At 42.3% G+C, this 20,080-nt stretch overlaps 1 protein-coding gene across 2 annotated transcripts; it reads left to right on the top strand.

Moving 5' to 3' along the window:
• The first annotated feature begins 422 nt into the window (after positions 1-422).
• Positions 423-14,386, top strand: si:dkey-199f5.8 (beta-1,4-galactosyltransferase 3). 2 transcript variants are annotated; one of them, XM_034612002.1, is made up of 7 exons: positions 423-666; positions 8,320-9,593; positions 11,966-12,201; positions 12,892-13,079; positions 13,185-13,307; positions 13,562-13,666; positions 13,787-14,386. In XM_034612002.1, the coding sequence occupies exons 2-7, from the start codon at positions 9,320-9,322 to the stop codon at positions 14,016-14,018; spliced, it is 1,158 nt and encodes a 385-aa protein (XP_034467893.1). In that variant the 5' UTR covers positions 423-666; positions 8,320-9,319; the 3' UTR covers positions 14,019-14,386. The 2 variants fall into 2 exon arrangements, with proteins under 2 accessions (XP_034467893.1, XP_034467894.1); XM_034612003.1 differs by lacking the exon at positions 423-666 and adding an exon at positions 1,196-1,312.
• The last annotated feature ends 5,694 nt before the right edge of the window (positions 14,387-20,080 follow it).

Here is a 20,080-nt window from a genome sequence, read left to right on the forward strand (position 1 = left end):
ACATGTTGTGTATCAACGGGTTGACAGAATAACACTTGTTTGTGACTTACCAATTAACTCCACCCAGGCTTTATACAAAATAACACTTCAAAAGGATTCATTAATCAAAGAATTCCTTGTTGTCAGTTTGTTTCACATTGTCAGTGAGCATAGATTCCTTTGATGTATTAAGACTGTTGCAAAAGTGAAAGATTCACACGATCTGAGGAGAAACAAGAGAGTTTCTGACCCGCACAGTTCGAACCTTAATGTGCTGTGTTTATAATAGCTGAGCTTGACTTTTTTTATACTTTATTGCTTTTTTTATATATAGAAAATAGATATAGATCCGCCTAATATTAAGTGTACATGTTTGTACTAATAGTGCTAATTAGATACTACCACTGAACATTGGACACTGCTCCCGCAAAGTACCACTAGAGTACAGCCTCATGATACTTGGAAGTAGTGCTCAAACCCCGGGCTGTCTCCAGGTGCGTGAATCCATCCTCCACTCGCGTTTCAGCTCCTTGAAGGGGAGGAGAGAGGAGAGAGGAGCCGCCGCTCGCACTCCCTCTCCGCATCAACTTCCAGACCCGTGTGGCCGACGGAGGAACAGCGGCGTGTTGGGGATCACCGACCGTGAGCAGCCGGTCCACCAGCCCGGGAACACACCCAGCCTCTCCGGTAAGAACGACACGGTCCCGTGTGCTGCGAACACCAGGCCGGGGAGGGGGGAAACTGCGCCAGAACAGCATGTGCGTGTGTTTGTGCGGATCGTAGCTAGCTAGCAAGCTAACCGACTCTAAGCAGTTAACCCGCAGCTGCTAGCTCGGCTCGGCTCGGCTCGCACTCCCCGTCACAGCTGGCAGGAGTCGGCTGTAGTTCGGAGGCCGGGGGAGGGCAGCGTGTCCGCGGCGTCAGGCTTCAGAGTGGGGTCGGTTGTCTCCTGCTCGCTTTGGGTAAACACGCTAGCGTCGGTTAAACAACGGTGCGGACATAGTTAACGGTTGTGTTCTTGGGGGGGGGGGAAACACGCGAGCAGTTGAAGTTGAATCACACGTTAAATGTCGCGTTGCCCGGAGGCTTTTCGAAGTGTTACCGAACAGCGGGGAGTTGTGAGTCGGTTAAACAAGTTGACGTGTAACGCAGCCATTGCCTGAGCTGACGTTGTGGAACATTAGCTCAAAGTTTCGCTGCAACTTTTCGCTAAACCCCCTTTTTGAAAGTTTGCTTAAAGAACCGGTTGTAGCGTCTCTCCTCAAACAAATCACACGCACACAACCGCGACACGAGGCAACTTTTCCCGTGAGTTCAACGACAGCTGTGATCTGTAAGTGACCTGGCTGGTTGGTAGCTACACTACTCGTGAGGGCTGGGTTGTCACTGTTAGCACACCGGGGTGGATGGTCGCCATTGTTAGCTGCAGTTCCAGAAAAAGGTTCAGGGCTTCATAGTGTTTCTCATGTACACAGAACAAAAGGCTCAGCATGGCCGCCCCCCCCTCCCCCCTCCTCTCAGCTGTCTGATGGATAAGACCTGAGGCTGGCTTCAGTGCAAGGTGCAAACTCTGCTACCACTCTTTCCATTTCCACCAGAACATGGAGCAACAGGATGTTCACAGTCACGTCGCACCAGCTCTGTGGTCAGGATGATACACCCAGGCACCTCAAGCTTCTCTGTAAATTCACTTCTGTTTTTCGTGGGGGAACTCCAACCACTAGGTGTCACATTTACAGATTTGGATAGATATGTGCTTTATGGATCCCAGATTGATAAATTACCACATGTCAAGGGCGTTGTTGCACATAGAGAGAAGTAGATATAAAACGCTTAAGGATAATCAAATATCAAAACACATCGTTAGAGGAACAAAATGTGCGAGGTTGCAGCGGGACAGCATTTGTGTTTATGTGAGTTGTGATGTTACGAAGAGAAAGAGGGAAACTTCCTTCAAGTCTGTGATTCTTTCCTCCCAATAAACAGCAGTCCCAAAACAAAACAATCTTTTACTAATAACGTGTTGCTGTTGAGCCAAGTATTTCGTAAAACTTATTCTGAAGTACAACTTAACAAGATGCTCCACATTCCTCATTTTAACTGAAGCAACAGGCTGATCGTCTGATAATGCCTCTAAAATGACATGTAACCTAAAGTCGGTTTCATTTCATTTCATACTCGTACTATTGTGACCTTTTTCTTGAAATCGCAGATATTTTCCCCTTTAAGTTCCCCTGATACTCTCTATATCATATTGAAACTGATTATACAAGTTTATTCTTTGAAATCTGACTTATTAATATGAAAAGCTAAGAGATGTGAAAGCAAATATGTTTTATGTAAGTATGTAAACTTTCCACTTGCCTTGCTCTTCTTTAGTTGGTTGCAGACAGTAAAAGGTTTCCCTTTCCAATACACAGTAAAGTTCTAAAATATAGTAGAACAAAGAATAAGACAAGAGACAAATGTGCAAAGTTGCAGTAGTTGTTTGCATTTAAAGACAATGTAAAGAGGCAGGTGGGAATATGATGTTAAAAGGTAAAACATGAATATAAGACCTGCAAATTAATTTACTACCAAACTGCGACAGCGTATCACGGCCATGTTGAAGAACAGAATAGCGTCCTGACAGTAGCAGTAGTGGATAGTTTATTGTTCCTATGGGGAAATTAGTTTGCAGCAGCGCCGCAGGGCATTTTAACATAATAAAAAATACACTCCACAATACGTTGTCACATACACAATGAAACATTTACTTCTGTATCATAACAGAAGGTGAAAGGAACAAAATGGGCGCAGGTGCACCAGGTTAGCCGGGGCAGCCTTTGTGTACTTGTGTGAGTTGTGATGTTACGAGAAGAAAGTCATCGTATTATGAGAGTGAAATTGAATGAGAAAAATATAATAATATCAAAACCATTTTTTTCAGGTAAACACTAGCAAGTTGTGATTTGTTAGGAACTCCTTGAGGAATGGTTTTTCAAATTTGGCACAAACGCTCGCACTCAAGGCTGACCTGGTTCGATTTGATCAAAGGTCAAGGTCACAAAGGTGTTGATTCGATGTGTTCGTGCTAATTTGTGTGAATACTCTAAACTCAGCTCTTTTGTCTAACTTGTTGCTCCAGCTTTGTTGTGGTTTCATGGTCACATGGGAGATTGCTTGTCTCCATGGTTGTCATTGCTATATTTGATTGGATAAGGGACTGTCCCTGAAGGGTTGGTTACAGCATGAACACTACACTGTAGAAACGGTAGGAGCAACTGAAGGATGAGAAGAGAAAGTGGAAGGAAGGCAGAGGATGATGGTCTATTTTTTTATGCTTCCCCTGTCCTCAGCAGTTGGTCCTAGTGGGTTTGGACTCGAGGGAACAGCCATAGAGACGTGTACCAGCTGCACCCGCGATTAATGGCCAGGGCTCAGGATGGGTTGCCATGACGAGGACACTGGCACGCGTTGTTATGCAGATACCTCTTTTCTCCGGGCATGTTTGCACATTATTCCATTGGCCGGTTTTGCTTGGTTAGTGCTTGAGACAAAAGGACTGCCTGCGTATACAGAATGTGAATAACATTTTTTACTTTGTGTAAAGAATATTTCCCTCCGTCTGTTTTTGGTCCAGTAGCTCCAAGTGTCTCTAAGTTTTTTGGGTGTACACGCCCCACACCCTGTTTGCCTAATGTCTGGTCAGCCTGGTAAAGGAAATACCATGGTGTTGCATAAGAGTGATTTGCAGTTTGCTCACCACATCTGTCCACATCAGTTTCAGCTCTACATGTTGTTTTAAACACCAGGTCCTGACTGTGGGTTTTGAGGAATGACATAGACCAGTTGTCCATTTGTGGAGTACAGCCAGCGTCCTTGCCTGACATTGCTGTATTTCTATTACCAATATGAATTTTTGGGGACCGAATGGATATTGGGGAGTAAAAAAATGTTAAATACTGATCTATCCGCCGATGTACACATTAAAATAATTGGCAATTGCTCCTAAGATGTCGTCATCAAACCCACATGACAAATAAATACAATTCACGCTTGATATTTTACAGTTGAACCATAAACTTTAATATTATTCATATAAATAAATTAAATACAATTACAACCAACAGAACTTGAATTTTGAAAATAAACAATTACATTTTTTGAAAATACAAACCAAATGCACAGCTTTTCTGCATTGTTACCTCCGCGGGGGGGGTTGTTATGTTTTACACCATCTGTGTGTTTGCAATTACACAAACTATTAGACAGATTGCCATAAAACTTTGTGGAAGGATCTAATACATTTTGTTGCTGTGAGACGGGGCATCATGAAATTGTTACTGATTTCCCAGGGAATAATTCATGGATCTTGATGGGGGAAAAAAATATCCTAGGGTGAACAATTTAGTGCATCTTGATTGAATTTAAAGTGACTGTTGGTCCTTCGTGAAGATATGTGCTCTACTGAGTGCCACTCTGGTTTATTCTGTAAATTGAAAGTTTTCATTGGGCTAGTGGTTTGGCTATGATCTCTACACTTAGTCCCAAAGCAGGAGCACAGTCAAGGTTTTGCTACTTAAATTAAATCCATTCTAAGGAATTTAACCCTGTAGTCCAGAGGCAAGGTCGGAGTTCCTTAGATCAGTTACAAAACACAACATGGACCAGCCTCTTTGCCACTGTGAGCGATCAGTTCCTGAAATCTTTCATTATTTTCACAATTCACAAATTGTTGTTTGTAACATAATACTGATCGCAGAGCTGAACAGTTGCCGGGGCCAAAGGAGACCTAGACCCGGGTCTAATCTCCCGAGGAAATATGTCATTGCGGTTACTCCAGACTTTGTACCATTCTTGCACTGAGAGCAATGAGATGCCAAGCTTGAGTCTGGGTCACCTGTGTGTTATCTAAAGTTATGATAACCAACAGCAGTGATGCTCCCTGATAGAGTTTTTATCAGTGTAGTCAAACATTAATACAGGGGACTTTGCTCTTTTTTTATTTATTCCACTCCCCCCAAAATAAACTTAAAAGAATTCTTTAAATGTTTTCAGGCTGATTAATCTTTGTTCAGCAAATAAGCATTTCCCACTAACAAAATCCCCACCACCACCAACGAACCACTAACACAAATAGAGGTTGAGCAGATTTTGCAGGAAGGTCTGAAGAGCGCTGGCTGGCCTATATTGAACTGATGACACATTAAGGCAGATGTGAAAGCTTCATCCTTCGGTGCAGAGCCCTGCTATGTGCCTCAATGAGGTTAAGAGGTCAACGTCTTTACCAGACAACTCAGTCTAGTCTTGATTTTTGTTGCAAGCATTTCTACCCTTTTTGTTTAACTCTCTTCCTTGCATCACAATTCTGCATCACACATTTTATCCATAAAATGTAACACTGGTTCAATGCCAGGTACGAACAAGGAATTTAAAAATCAATTGGCAATGCTTTTGTACCCAATAGCTTTTGTTTCCCTTTACTTCCCAACAGCTTTGAACTCAGCTGCAGCCAACTTTTGATATGAAATACACTTTGTACTCTGCTCATTTGATGTGAACCAGCTGTTCCTGGAATTTCTGGCTCAGTCAACTACCAACTGTAAAGATACCAACAGGCAATAAAAGGCTGTTGCTGCTACAAACATGATGATTTGTATGTTGGTGCCGCTGATAATTTCTAGTAGAGGCAGCCTGGACAATTGGAGAGAAATTAAATGGGAATAAGAAAGGAGGAAAAATAAAAGTGGTGGTGGGGCCAGTAGAGAGTCTGGAATGTCTGGTTGGGTAAACCTCCTCAGTGGATGAACCACACTGTGATTAGGTCTGGCTCTCGTTCTCTCCCTCTGAGACTGCTGTGGCTGTCGATGGGCTGTGCATGAGTCCCTTTAGGGTTTGAACAGCAGTGCTGAGGGTAAAACGCATTCCCCAGATGATGGTCTAAATATATAACTCCTATACCCCCATCCCCTTTTATTTCCTTGTTTGCTCTTTATTATAGCCCCCATGCTGTCCCTCTTGGCTCCTCTCACATTCATTCATGTGTGTGAAAGCATGCATGTGGACATACCATATACAGTATATGTAATATTAATGCCCCATGGGCAGAACAGAAAGTGTCCCATTTGTCAGCTGTTATGTGCCATCACTGTTTATAACACAGTGAAATAAAATAAGTGGGGAGGGGGTGCTGGGAACATGGCCACGAATGTCTGTCTTTGCTGTGCTGGAGTTTGTTATGTCACGCCGAACCTGCCTCTTTACACGTTCTAAATGTGGAGAGGAAAGATATCTGTGCAGGAGAGAATGAAGTCAAAAACACAGCGTAACCCGAATGCAGGCTGCTCTGCATCTCCCCCTCCAGCTCCTCTCAGTTCACTTTGTCCTTCTGTCTCTTCAGTTCACCCCTCAGCCTGTTAGCTAACACCGGAAGATTTGTCTCAATCTAGTCACTGGGTCTCCTTTTATAAGCGAGTTAAGTCAGTGCCTGCTCCTTAGTAAAAGAGGTTCCTTCCCCCAAATTCCTTCACTGTACTAGCCAGCTTAATCACAACGTGGCAAACAAGCAGTAAAGAGACTTGTCTTTTCTTGCCTTTGTAAAGACATTCATATATCTCATTACAGATAAAAGTGATACTGGAATATAGGAGACAATGACAGGGGTTTCATAGAGGTTTAATTCAGCCCCGGGGGGGGGGGTTGTTGCCTTGTGCATGATGGTTAGTCATCTTGCAGATCAAACTCGAACACCACAATGATCTTACCGGCCATGTTTCGTCCTTGAAAACGTTTGAGGTTTATATTAATCTAGCGAGCCTGGAAAGGCATGAACCTGTTTAGTAATTACTTTGAAAAAAGCTTGGTGTTGTCCCAGTTTTTGTGCTCCGGATCACATCTCTGAGTGCTGGAGCTGAACTCCCTGCCTGTAAGATTAATCAGAGTCTTTATGGCATGATCTCTATAAACCATATCCATAATCTACAGGGTTATTTTAGGGGCCAGGCAAAGTGAGAGGGGTCAATCCCCCATCTGTTCACAGTTCCACGTGCAGATGAAAATCATCTGCAGCGGGAAGCAGAGCTTGCTCTCCCTTTTGATCTACATATCTCCTGAGAGAAAAACCTTTTATTATCCTTGCATTGAAAATCCTTGCAGTCAGCTGTCAAAGCAGTTTGCATACATGGATAAACACTCATGTTCTGCAAGCAGTTGTCAGATGTCATTAGTGCATCGTGTGGTTGATCAAGAAGGCTGTATGTTTCAGTTGATATATAACTCAACATAAAGAGAAGGCAGCCATTCATATACGTATCTGTTCAGCAAGCATTCAATTGGGCCAGGGCTTAACTGTGTATAAATAGTGTGTGTGTATATATATATTTTATTTATTTATTTATTTATTTATTTATGTGTGTCTATACCATTCCCACAACTAACCTATTTTTTACCACCTACACAAGAATCATGTCAAACGGTACATGGAGAATCTACGGATGAGAACCACAAGTCTAGTACAGTTAAGTGCTCAGAACAAACCCCAGACTCAGACGTTACAAGAGGCTTTTGCCAGCGGGACACCATATGGCAAAGAATCATGAAAATGGAAGGAGGTAGAAAGGCTACGAGTTGCGATCGGTATCATTATCTGGAAGTGAAATGATCTCAACCAGGACGTGAGCTTTTTGGTCATATTGCACAGCCCTAACTCCGAATGGTAATTTAAACCTTTCATTCAGTGTCATGGACGTAACCAACTTAAAGCTAAGATGTCAAATTAGTAACAGCATTATGTGTATGTGAGAGGTTGACAGCTGCTCTAGTTGTTTTAAACTATTTTCTCTCTCGCTCGCTCGTAGCATTTAGTGGGATTAGGATTAGCTGTCTGAGGAAGGCTACTTTAACAAGTACTAATTGATTTGCAGCTAAGAATGTGTTGGATGCTGCTGCCGACAGCACCAGAGCCGTGGTAGGGGTTTTTGCAAGGTCGGCAAAGACACAACATTGCATCAGAGCAGAGCCATTGAGTTTATTGGGAGTTTTTGTGGTTGCTATTAGGAAAGTTGCACTGTGGTACATGAATTCCCGTCCGCTGTCCACCGTGTGCAGCAGGCCTCTCTTTGGGGAGGCATCTGCACCGGGGCCCACGCTGGGCCTGATTAGTCGAGGCCATCCAACTGTGCTGTTGACTCTTCAAATAAACCAACGCAGTCCATTCTGTGCCGCACACAATTAGTCATTGTTTGTATTGGAAAAAACATTCTGCTGCAAGTTCAAAACTGCTGATGTCAACAGTTTTAACCAGAGAGTGTCAGTCAATGTAACCGTCCCTCCTCTTCTGTGTTTTTTTTCTTCTATCAGAGCTGGAGCGATTGGTCCAGGTCCTGTCCATCCTCTGAGTCAAGTGGCTGTCGGCCCTGTGAGCTGCGTGAGGGCTCTCAGAGCTGCTTCATTATGGAACAATAGCAGTGGGAACCTCTTCCTCCGCCACCTCCCCCCCATTTCTTCTTCTTCTCTCAGCCTGACTCTCCTCTGGAACCCTCCCCCTAGCAAATACAGAGTCACCCACCCACATGCAACAATCTGACCGCTCCTCCCACGCTGGTCATGGTCCACTCCCCCCCACCCCGACTCTCCAGTCAGTGAAGGCAGTGAGTCAGTGGAAGCAGTGTAATCCTCTGTGAAGTAAAGGGCCTGTACGGTTGCATATGCTGGCTTTTGTCATGGCGGTTGTTGTTGTTGCAGAGGCCTCCCTCAGAAGAGAGCATGAGGGAGAACAGGAGGCAGCATAAAGCTCACAAAGGGAGGAAGAGAAAGCGAGTGAGAGACACTGACATTGCCATTTCTCTGAGCGGAGGAGCATGAGCTTCACGGGGCAACGGATGTGATTCAGTGGTGGTGAAGCTACATGATGAGGGACTGGCATTACTCTCCCACGCCAATCACGAATTGGACCAACAATCACCTTTGGAGATATTTGCCACATCCAATTTTAATATTTTAATATTTAGGAATATTTAAATCTTCCATTTCCTTGGTGGTCTCCTTCCATTACCGCCTACCAAAAGTGCCTTTTTGTCTTACCTTTGTCTATTTTTTTTTTTTTTACTCATCTGACTTCATTTTCAGATTCCACATTTTACCAGATCGTTGGTAATAACTTTACATTCAGTAATCATTAAACACGTTGCCATATTTTAGAGAAAGTACAGCCACGACAGCACCTTCCATCAAATGCACACTTGACAATCATCACCTTACCGAATTTAATTTCTGTGTGGGGCGAGCGTGTTGAGCGTCAGGTGACTTTTTGCACTGCCTCCTCTTGATCGCTGCTTTTTGACGACACGGAGCCGTCGCCATGGTCACTTTCCAGTCGAAATGGCGCTACATGTTCATGTTCCTGGGCATCCAGCTGGTGGTCATGGCACTGCTGTCCCGGGAGGGATACCAGAAGAGGGTCAACTACTTCATCCGCATCTTCCGCAAGGCCAACACCACTGCCGTGTCAGGCCGCAACCACACTGCAGCCGGCGTCATTGGAGGGGATGTCTATGCCAACCTCTCCCACCTACCCAGAACTCCGAGCCATGGAGATGACATGCCCTACTGCCCCAAGATATCCCCTTTGATAGGTGAGTGGTCTCTCTTACTTTTGTCATTTCATCATATACCTCAATGTGCAACTGAAAATATCTCACTTCTTACGTTAGATCTCAAATCCCAGCATGGATATGATTTTCTTTGACTTTCACACAGCACATTTATATGGATTATTAAGCTATTTTCAGTTTGAATTGGTTACTTCACCAGTTTAAAAGTTAAACATCTGCACTTGTTTGTGCTGCACTTTTGTCCTGCATTTAATAAACACATTGAATATTTCTGAAATTTACTTTTAAATCTTCCACTAACATGCACTGCTGCTGCTTGTTGTAGGTTGTCATCAACAGGTGTATCAGGTGTTGGTTATGGAGGTTGGGTAACTTGAACAAACTTTTTTACGTTTGGATATTGAATATACTTTCTTGCCACTGATCCCCTAAACAGAAACCTTGAGTTTCACTGACGCTGGTTCAACAAAGGGATATTGACTGGTATTGTTGTACTGATTGTCAGATGATCTGTATGAGCTGAACAGGTCATAGTGGGACAACACCACACAACAAAGGCAGCACAAATACGGCTCAGTATGATTGACACACCAGGTAATATGATAATAATGTAGAATACCACATCAATTAAAGACATGGCATTAGAATACGTCCTGAAAGTGTCTCCTGTGATCTCACTTCCCATGTCAGTTTGCAAAGACCCAACGATGTTGTTCTTTGTCAGTCTGAGTTTCCACATGTGTCCATTGTCGATGTGTTTGTGTCTGTCTGTGGGATGAGTGAATTATTGCGCCCAGTTTTACCGTTAAATAAGATTTTACCCATTTGAAATAATGAAGAATCAGCATGTGGCGCTCTGCGTTAATATTGTAGTGGTGGCCACAAATAAATCAGTGTGTGGGGAAACACTGAGAAGTGTAAAAAAAAAAAAAAAAAACCATTTGAAACTGTAACGGGTCAGATGTGTAGGTGGTCCTTCATCATAACCCAGGACATATCTGTTCACGCTGATAATAGAATGTGACCACATGCGTCTCAGACCACCTCCCAATGTGATCTGAGAGATGAAGATTGAACTTTATACATTCTAATGCCAGGTGCGAACTGATGTACTCAGAACTGTTGAAGGGTGAGCAGATCTCTCATGATAATACCAGGTCTGAATGGGATCAATGTGGACAATGATACAGGAGCAACTTGGCATGTAAATACATTGTTTTCATATGGATTCAACCCTTATTAAAGACTTCAGTTTTTGTTCATTATAACATAGAATGAATGTTAACTTACTAAACCGTTTCTACAACGAGTGTAGTGTGTTTGAGCATAAATAATTCATTTGTGGCCTCGGAAATTGAAAATAAAAAAATCTTAACTTAAAATCTACCCCCCCCCCCCCCCCCCAGAGCTTTTAGCCCCACTTCCTAACCACATTTTTCAACTTTGTTGCTCAATTATCAAATGAACCATTTTGATTACAACTCAGCAAACTTCATCTGCTAATGTAGAAAGCGAGATTCCGTTGAAAGGTTTGGGGGGGGGGGTGTAGTAAGTGGACCTTGTTATTTGTCTGATCCTTTTCCACAAACTTTTCCTGCTTTATGTTTATACAGTACAACTGAGCCTGCTTAGTTTTCTGCTCTCCAGGCTCTGCCCTTTGCCCCTTTGTTCCCAGATGACAGCCGGTCATTTTAAACTACATGTTGATATCTGAGCCTGCCAGATCCGATGACTATTCTTTTGAAAAAATAATGGAAAATGGTGTTTGAGGTATGACTCTGCACTCTTTTAGGCAACAGGTAGTGAAAAAAAACCCACACAGGTTTATTCTAACAGGTTTGACTGGTGTAGATTACTTGACGCAATGTCAGTCAATCTGCATGGTGAAATCCATGGCGGACTGCCATGGTCAAGGCAACTATTCAAAACCCTGACATCGTGTGACACTTGTTTGTAAAACTACAGATCAAAAACTGTATCTCACACTTTTAAAAACACTGTATGTACATATAAACACATGCTCACGCACACACACACACATTGACCTGTCTGTGACACTGGTACACAGAGTAACTAGATCTTTTGAGCTGATGGTACAAAACTCAGTTTTTATATTTCTTGTTTGAAAGCTAGTTAGATAAGAATGTGTAAGGGACTATAATACACTGTGGGTATCAAATACCACGTACCAGAACTGTTATTGGTACACTTGAAAACGTATCCTGTTCCAGAATCAACATTTTTGTTGTTCCAGGAATAAGTTAAGTTCAGGATGTCAAGGTCATTGTAAACTGTGATGTCATATTCATAAAGCAGGCTCTAATAGTGTTACCAGATTATTTCCTTCCCTCTATTAAACTTGGTGATGACAGCAGACTGATTTCTGTTCACAGGTGGGCCAATCCATGTCAACTTCCCATCAGGGCTCAGTCTAGCAGAGGTACAGAGGAAAAATCCCCTGGTGGTTCGGGGAGGACGTTACAGGCCACCTGACTGTGAGGCCAGGCATCGAACTGCCATCATCATTCCCCACAGACACAGGGAACATCACCTCAAGTTCCTGCTCTACTACCTACACCCTTTTCTGCAACGTCAGCAGCTCAACTATGGAATTTACATCATTCATCAGGTGAAACTCTTTTCTGAAGGAACATTCAAGGCAGTGCTTTTACATTTGTTAGAAACCCAAGGTGTTGTTCATCTACTGAATTTGCTCTGTATGCAGTTTGATTTTTTTTGGTTGGTATTACAGTTGAGGTTAGCTGAAGAGTGCCCTCTTGTGTGCCGTTACTGGTAGTGCATGTTGGAGTATAAAACGACTCAAGTGGTTTAGAGGGTTTAATCTCCTGAGCTTCTTTAACAGTGGATGGATGTTTACTCCTCAGCTTCTTATCTCTTACACCTCAAGAGCTGGATTTGCCACATTTCTCACTCTGTTTACATAAAAGCTTAAAGTTAACCTAGCAAGTGATAAACACTTCATCAGCTGTTGTGCTGCTTTTTTAAGGATAAGTTGGGGAAATAAGGTCTGAATATATGATTCATTACACACTTATCTTTATCTGGTGACAGTGTTGAATTGGTCCACTTAATTCCTAACCATTAATTGTGCGATCTTAAGTATTTTAGATTTATTTAATGTAAAGCCTAACTTCCTTTTATGAGTAAAAAGTTCTCAAACTGTCACAGGCTGAACTGAAGTGCCCAATTAAATATATTAAACATAAACACTTTAAGACAAGTAAGGTCAGCCGTTTTCAGATCTCACCACTGTGTTCAACTTTCAAACAGATACTAAGTGTGTATGTTCGCTCCGCAGGCTGGAAACTACACGTTTAACAGAGCCAAGCTGATGAATGTGGGTTTCCGGGAGGCCATGAAGGAGGAGGACTGGGACTGTCTCTTCTTTCACGACGTGGACCTCATTCCAGAGGACGATCGCAACACATACGTCTGCGATGGCAACCCGAAGCACTCGGCCATCGCCATGGACAAGTTTGGCTACAAGTGCGTTCCATTGAAGGGTTCCCAGATGGACCTTTTATCACATTGTGTGCTCCATCTATATTTGAGAGACTAATCTGGGTTTTTGTGATCTTTAATCATCGACAGGCTTCCATACAAGATGTACTTTGGTGGAGTGTCAGCTCTGACGCCACTGCATTACCTCAAAATGAACGGTTTTCCCAACAACTACTGGGGCTGGGGTGGAGAGGACGATGATATCGGAGTCAGGTGAGAATAGTTTCTTTTAGGAATGAGACATTGTACTGTGGTAAAAATGAATCCACAGCCTGAAAGACGTTGATACTCCCAGTGTTTGACTTTTTATAGATCACTCATATGACATTGATCCTCATCAAGCTGTTTTTAACATCTATAAAAATGGAAAATACTGCTGATTGGATTATTTACAAAAATGGCCAATTCCAACTCCAACAGCTGTTAGACTGTGTGAAAGACTGACCTTTTGTGTCTCGTCTTCTCAGGGTGTCTCTGGGGGGGATGTACATCAGTCGTCCATCGGTGAAAGTCGGCCGTTACAAGATGATAAAGCACAAGCTGGACAAAGGAAATGATGTGAACCCAAAGAGGTGCATTGAACACATTGATCTCATATGTGCAGTTGCATGCAGAATAAAAAAAAAACTAAAATTGGATAAAGCGATGCGGATAAGAGGTTGAACTCTGCTTTCCATGTTCTCCATTTAAAGGTTCAATATGCTGGCCAAGACGCGTCAGAGCTGGAAGTCGGATGGGATGAACACAGCCGAATATGAGATCCTTTCACGGCAATACCTGCCCCTCTACACAAACATCACGGTCAACATCGGCACTGAGGACGGTCTACACCCACGTCCTCCAGCATCATCTGCGGGAAAACCTGCTGCTAAAGTGCCAGCGGAAGTCAAACAGAAGAAGGAGTCCCTCACAAAAGACAGCTAGTGCTGCACTTTGCCATTACTTCAGTAGGATGATCCTGTCAGCACACGCTGTCGGATGGTTTCTTCTCAGTGGCCTGAAGCCTTTCGCTCATTTCAAACTTTTTTTTGTCTGTTTGTGGAGAATAGACATGATACTGTCATTTAAGTGATAATTACACCTGGGGCCGTATTCACAAACATTATATTCCCAGAAAGCTCCCAACTTTGCCGGAACATTTGTAGCGAGGACTCCCACCTCGGAGTGACTTACGAAACTTGTCAAAGCAACTCTGAGCAAAGCAGGGACAGAAACTTTGACCTTAGTGAGGAGGTGTGGTGGACCCTGGTGCCAGCGGATGCTTTTTTTTTATAAGATGTGATCAACAGATATAAAACTGAAATATGGACAAAGGGGCAATCATAGAATTTAATCTCCATTAAGACATAGCAGATTATAATTGTTTTATACTTAATCTATTTTGAATAAATATGCTATAGTTTTAAAGTAGCCCACAAAATGTTTAGTTACACAGGCCTACCTGTGCAATCGCCTGCTCACATGCTGGTAGTTTTATTTATTTAATTGTTTATTTACCATGCTGGTGATTTCAGTATCTAACCTATTTGTTTTAAAGGGAGGAAAATATCCCCGCTTTTATTGATTCCAGCGATTGTGGATCAGCCTGTTGCAGCGATGGTCGTCGCGTAACTTTAACGTAAACCAGCAAACAAGCAATGGAAGGAAGTGAAGGAACCAGAAAAAACATTTGCACCGCAATCCATATTTATTATCCGCTCTGTTTGTCAACAAGTGTAAAATCATTTCAATGTCACAGCTCAAACCAAGAGGCAAAGGCAGGAAGAATAAAATCCAGCAGATTAACGCCTCACTCCCCCTGGTGGTGCAGTGAGGAGTGTGGAAAGCGGTGGTCGCTGTGTTGCTGCAGTCAGACTGTAAAAAACGAATAGAAGTAGGCTCTGGCTCCGCAAAGTGAAGCCAATGCAGAAGTGCCTGAAATCTGTATTTTCCCAAATGACCAGCAGAGGGTAACTCCACTAGTTTCTATAGAAGTCTGAGAAAATGACTAATTCTCACTTGATTGATGACGTCAGTAAACATTAGAGGATTAAGCACCACATGCATTGCAGCGTGGATACCGTGTAATTGACAGCTAGTACCGTCCAATGGGTGCAGGTGGGCGTGCAGTGTCCTGGAGCTCAGTCAGGCTCCACCCTCCCGGCGCTGGACAAAATGCCAAACTCCAAAACAGCTCACAAACCAATGTGTGACGCTGCGGCAGGTTGCCACTTGTCTGAGATTTATTAAAATACTGTGTACTTTAAAAAAGTTTCTTAAAAGTCCTCCTCCCACCTCTTTTAAAACTTTAGACTTAACTAAGGGGAAGTTGTTAGAATCCATCTTAATTCTACGAGTTTCCTTTTGAATTTCACCACTAGGAGCAGCTCTTCGTATTGGGAAGCTTCATGAATACGGCCCCTGGTTTTTTGAAAATAAAAACTCAAGAGACGTGATTTTTTTTTTTTTCCCACCCTTGGGTGACTGCTCTCCACGATGATGATCGCTGATTATTCTTCCACGGCAGCCAAAGCAAAGAGAGAAGGCTAAAAGTTGGACTCTATGAGTTTGTATATCTACAGCGCTGCGGTCGCTGGTTAAACCTTGCGATGCCTTAGAATCTTGTTTTTGTCTTTTCACTCGTATTTTACATTATCTTAGAATACTGGGTTTAGATGGAGCAGTAGCTGCGATTTCCTGCAGTCACACTGTGCCACAACAGAGTCGGACCTATTTTTTTTGTCTCAAAGCCAATGAATACGTGAGTGAACGAGTGTGTGAAGCTGCTACAGCGAGTACGAAATCTATAATAACTGTGCACATATCTATATATCTTTCTCTGCACTTTTATCTAGAAATGGTTCCTGAACAGAGATCCCGTTCGGTTTCAGTTTAGCTCGTACATGAAAATATAGGCTGAAGCTTTCTCCTGTTTTCAGAGCTGCACATGGTTTGGCCTGTTGTCATATTCAGTAGAATCACCAGTGAAGACGAGGCTCTGATGCCGAGGTACATTTCCTCTGTAGCGTTTATCTTAGCAGTAACGAGTGCATTCAGTTCAGCCTTTTGAATGATTTTCTTTTATTTCAGCATGTCAAATATCTACTTTTTATTTTTGTGTTTTTTTTTTTTTTTGTGTGTGTTTTTGCCTTCATCAAATAGAGCAGCAGAGCTTGTGATTCACATCAGAATGGAGTCTCTTTGCTTTACCTTCTCACACGTATACACAGTAAATATCAGATTGTGGCTCAGGACGGAACCTGAATGAGCCCAAGAAAATACTGAAGCAATTGTGTTTTTTGTGTCTGACTCCGACCTGAGTTTTCCCCTGATTACATCAAATGTAATTCACTCCCGCCAAATTATTTTTCATCTGGTGAAATCTCCATGGTTACGGCTGCTGTAGTCGCAAAAGAACATTTTCAATTTTCCTGTTTTCCTTTGGTTCAGTTAAAGGATTTTATCGTCTTCTGTGTTTTTCAGGGAATCTTGCGAACCCTTGGACTGATTTAGTGAATTGAAACGCCACACAATAATGTCTAAATGCACCGTTGTCATGGTGACATATTGATGAGGAAAGTTTTTCAAAATTATTGGAGTTTGAATTTTGCTGCGGACATTGACTTCAATATTGATCCAGTGTCTCGTCTCCACAATGTGACTCTGAAAACCGTTTGGAGACATTTGCCATGTCCCTTCACCCTGTGCCCTCATACTGCATCTGGACTCCTCCTCCTCCTCCTCCTCCCCCCCCCCCCCTTCACTCTGACAGATTTGATTGTCGACGAGAAAAAACTGAAACAGTCCCTTTATCCAGTGAGCATCTGTGCTGACAGGCGGACAAGTTGAAACCAAAGACGACTGCACGGAAGCTGTGATGATGGATATAAAAATGTGTGTATAGGATTTGCTCCATATGTCACGATGATTTCTGTAAAGCTGTAATTCTCCAACTTAATGGACCTATCACCATTTCAAACCTCTTTCAGTTCTGTGTTTAAAAAGGTGTCGAGACCACAGACTGTTTAAAGATGGACGACGCGCGTTATCCAGAAACAAAGACAAAATATCCCAGATGCGAACGCTGACATTAGGGGGGGGGGGGGGCTCCTGCCAGTACATGCACTCGATCAATAGTGAGTTAGTCCCAGCTGTCAATCATGATGGTTCACCCTAATTTTATGGCATCAAATTACTAATTAGAACCAAACTTACAGGGAAATTAGCATTTGAGCATGCCTACCTAAAATATCAGAAACCATCTTTGAGACAAATTTATTCGATGTATGCAGGGTTTTATTTCTTTTTTAGTCCAATCCATGTTCCACCTATTAACATGGAGAACTTGGGGTTTATGACACTGTCGTAATGTCGTCCATCTTTATTTACAGTCCAAGACAAACCTGCATGAGTTCCCAAACTGTTCAAACCACAGATGAAAAGAATGATGTTTTATGAGTGAAAGTTTGAGGATAGTTCATGATCATTTTTCTCTTCATTATTTGTCATTGTGATATTTGCTGACGCGAATGAGACGACGTCTGAGAACAGTTGCCTGTGATTCTTCTTAAAATAGACGCCCAAATACTTTATAAGCGTTTTAAAATGAACTCATGTTCATCTCCTATGGCCTTAGCGACACACACTGCACTGGTTCAACACTTGCTCACTGCGCAAATTTTTTTTATATCAAGACTAAACATGCATGGCAGAGAACCCATTAGTGAGGATATGGGAATGTACGGGGCACACGGTGATTCATACCAGTGCTCGCCTAGAAAATGTGAAGCATGCTGAAGTGTCTGTTTTGTGATCCAGAAACTTGTCGTGACTTTATATGTAAACTTCCGTTTGCTGTGCGGAGTGCCCCTCACTATTGTTTAATTTTAGAGAATGAGAAAAAGGGCATTTTTTAGCAAAATGTACAAACGGAAGCTTGTGTGTCCAAAGTCACATTTTATGATTTTAACACGACCTGTTTGTCTCTCTTTTCCTTTTTTTAAATTTTTTTAGCTGCTTTAGGTTTTATTTGATTCGACTCCATTCTGATGTGGAAAAGCTCAGCAACACTAGAAATCAGTCACCACAGGGTAGCACTGGTACAACCAAGGGCAACGTGACTTTGTGAACCTTCTGCTCTAAATTCTGCACAGTCCAGAGTGGCCTTAAATTCATTAATAAACGGATAATTCAAAACAAATGCTTTGGTTTTTAATTTTTAACTCTGTGCAGGAGGTTATGTTTTCACTTGTATATGTTGTTGGTTTGTTTGTCAAAATGGGCTAAGAAAGACCAAATTAAAGTCGTCCATAGTAGCTTATTACCAATTATCATCTAAAACTCTCCTTTCAAATTGCATATTTAAAAGGTTTGTCTTAACAAATTCCCCTCATGGTCTTAAAATGGTTTAATCCTTCCTCATATCACAACTGAGGTAAATGAATGTTTACCTGCATGGCCCCGCCCTTGCTCTTCATCGCCCCACCCTCACAGCGCCACCTGCAGGTGAGCCTTTTTCTCCACCACTTCGGTTTCTGGCCATACCTGCAAAACTAACGACTGAAATGCTATGTCGTCATGTTAGCGCTGAGAAAACCATTTAACTTTTAAATGTTCCGTGTGTAAGATTTAGGTGAAAGGGATCTGTTGGCAGAAATTGAATATAAAATAATCCTAGTGATGTTTTCACTCGTGTTTCATCTGAATTGTTGCTTTACTTACCCTAGAATAGACCCTTTACATTTAAATACTTTATATTTACACCAGCTCCTCTCTACGGAGGCCGCCATGTTCTTTACAGTAGCCCAAACTGGACAAACTAAACATCTGTTCAGTTTTTATGACACATGAAGGTTACCACAGGTTTCCACATGTTTGGAAGCGGAGGGCGAGGTGAGGTGAGGTGAATACCTGCTGCAACATGCATCTTCACCACTTCACTACATTCACCATACAACTCTCCACACTGAAGCATTGCACTTCACTCACATGCAGTCGACTGCTTGCAGCCTAGAAGACACGCACGTCGACTGAACTCTGCCAAGGAAACCACAAGGCCGACTTCCTCCATGTGTGGAGTCTCAGATAAGCTGAGCTAGACTTAATCATAAAAACCACATGAGCAGAAGCATGAGATTGTGTCACTGTTTTGGAGGAGGAGGAAACGAGAAGTGATTTTATTACACTGTGAATCTTGAATGAGGCAACACAGATTAGCAATTTTACCACACGAGTGCCTGTCTCATGTTGTAGTGAATTCAATGTGTCATTGTAGACTTGAGTTAAGTGATTTTCTTCTTTGACAATATTGCAACTGGCATTTTTTTCTGTTTTCCATGGTTTCAAACTATTTCAGCTGGTTAATTGATAATAAAAATTGTTTTACATTGCAGCCCTACTTGCATATTTCTGTTTTTACATTATCAAGCTAAAAAACGTCCTTTTCGGTTTCCCCTGGTAAATTAACGTTATATTTATCTGCCACAGAATCGTCACCACCTCATTTCAGAGGCTCTGATTGAAACATGCTATAAGATCTAAAATGCAAATTGTACAAAGCTTGGATTTTATTTTGATGGATACACAATGGCAGATTTTTACATGGTTTCTCAGAATTGGTTGGTGCATTTTCTGTTTCTGTCTCCTTTTCTGATTCTGCACCTCAACAGTTCAGGAATTACAGGTTTTACCAGTAGCCTCATCACGGTGATATTTCATCCAGATTCAGCTCAGATGCCAGAAACCCATGTCCTCGGTCCTTGATCCCACTTCCCACCAAATGTAATTGAAATCTGTTGAGTTATTACCCTTCACCGAGCGATGCTGATGTTCGATCATATTGAGTTTGGCTTTGCAAGAAGTTTCTTCCTGTTAATGATGGAGTTTTCTTTCTCTCTGTTGGGTTTCTCTATAATATCATATGGTCCCGACCTGAAAGTGCTTTGAGATAATGCAAGTTGTGATTTGGCGCTTTACAAACATAAATTTACACAAATAAACTCCACTCG

The sequence above is a fragment of the Hippoglossus hippoglossus genome, chromosome 16, assembly GCF_009819705.1.
Source record: "Hippoglossus hippoglossus isolate fHipHip1 chromosome 16, fHipHip1.pri, whole genome shotgun sequence".
Lineage (NCBI taxonomy): Eukaryota > Metazoa > Chordata > Actinopteri > Pleuronectiformes > Pleuronectidae > Hippoglossus > Hippoglossus hippoglossus.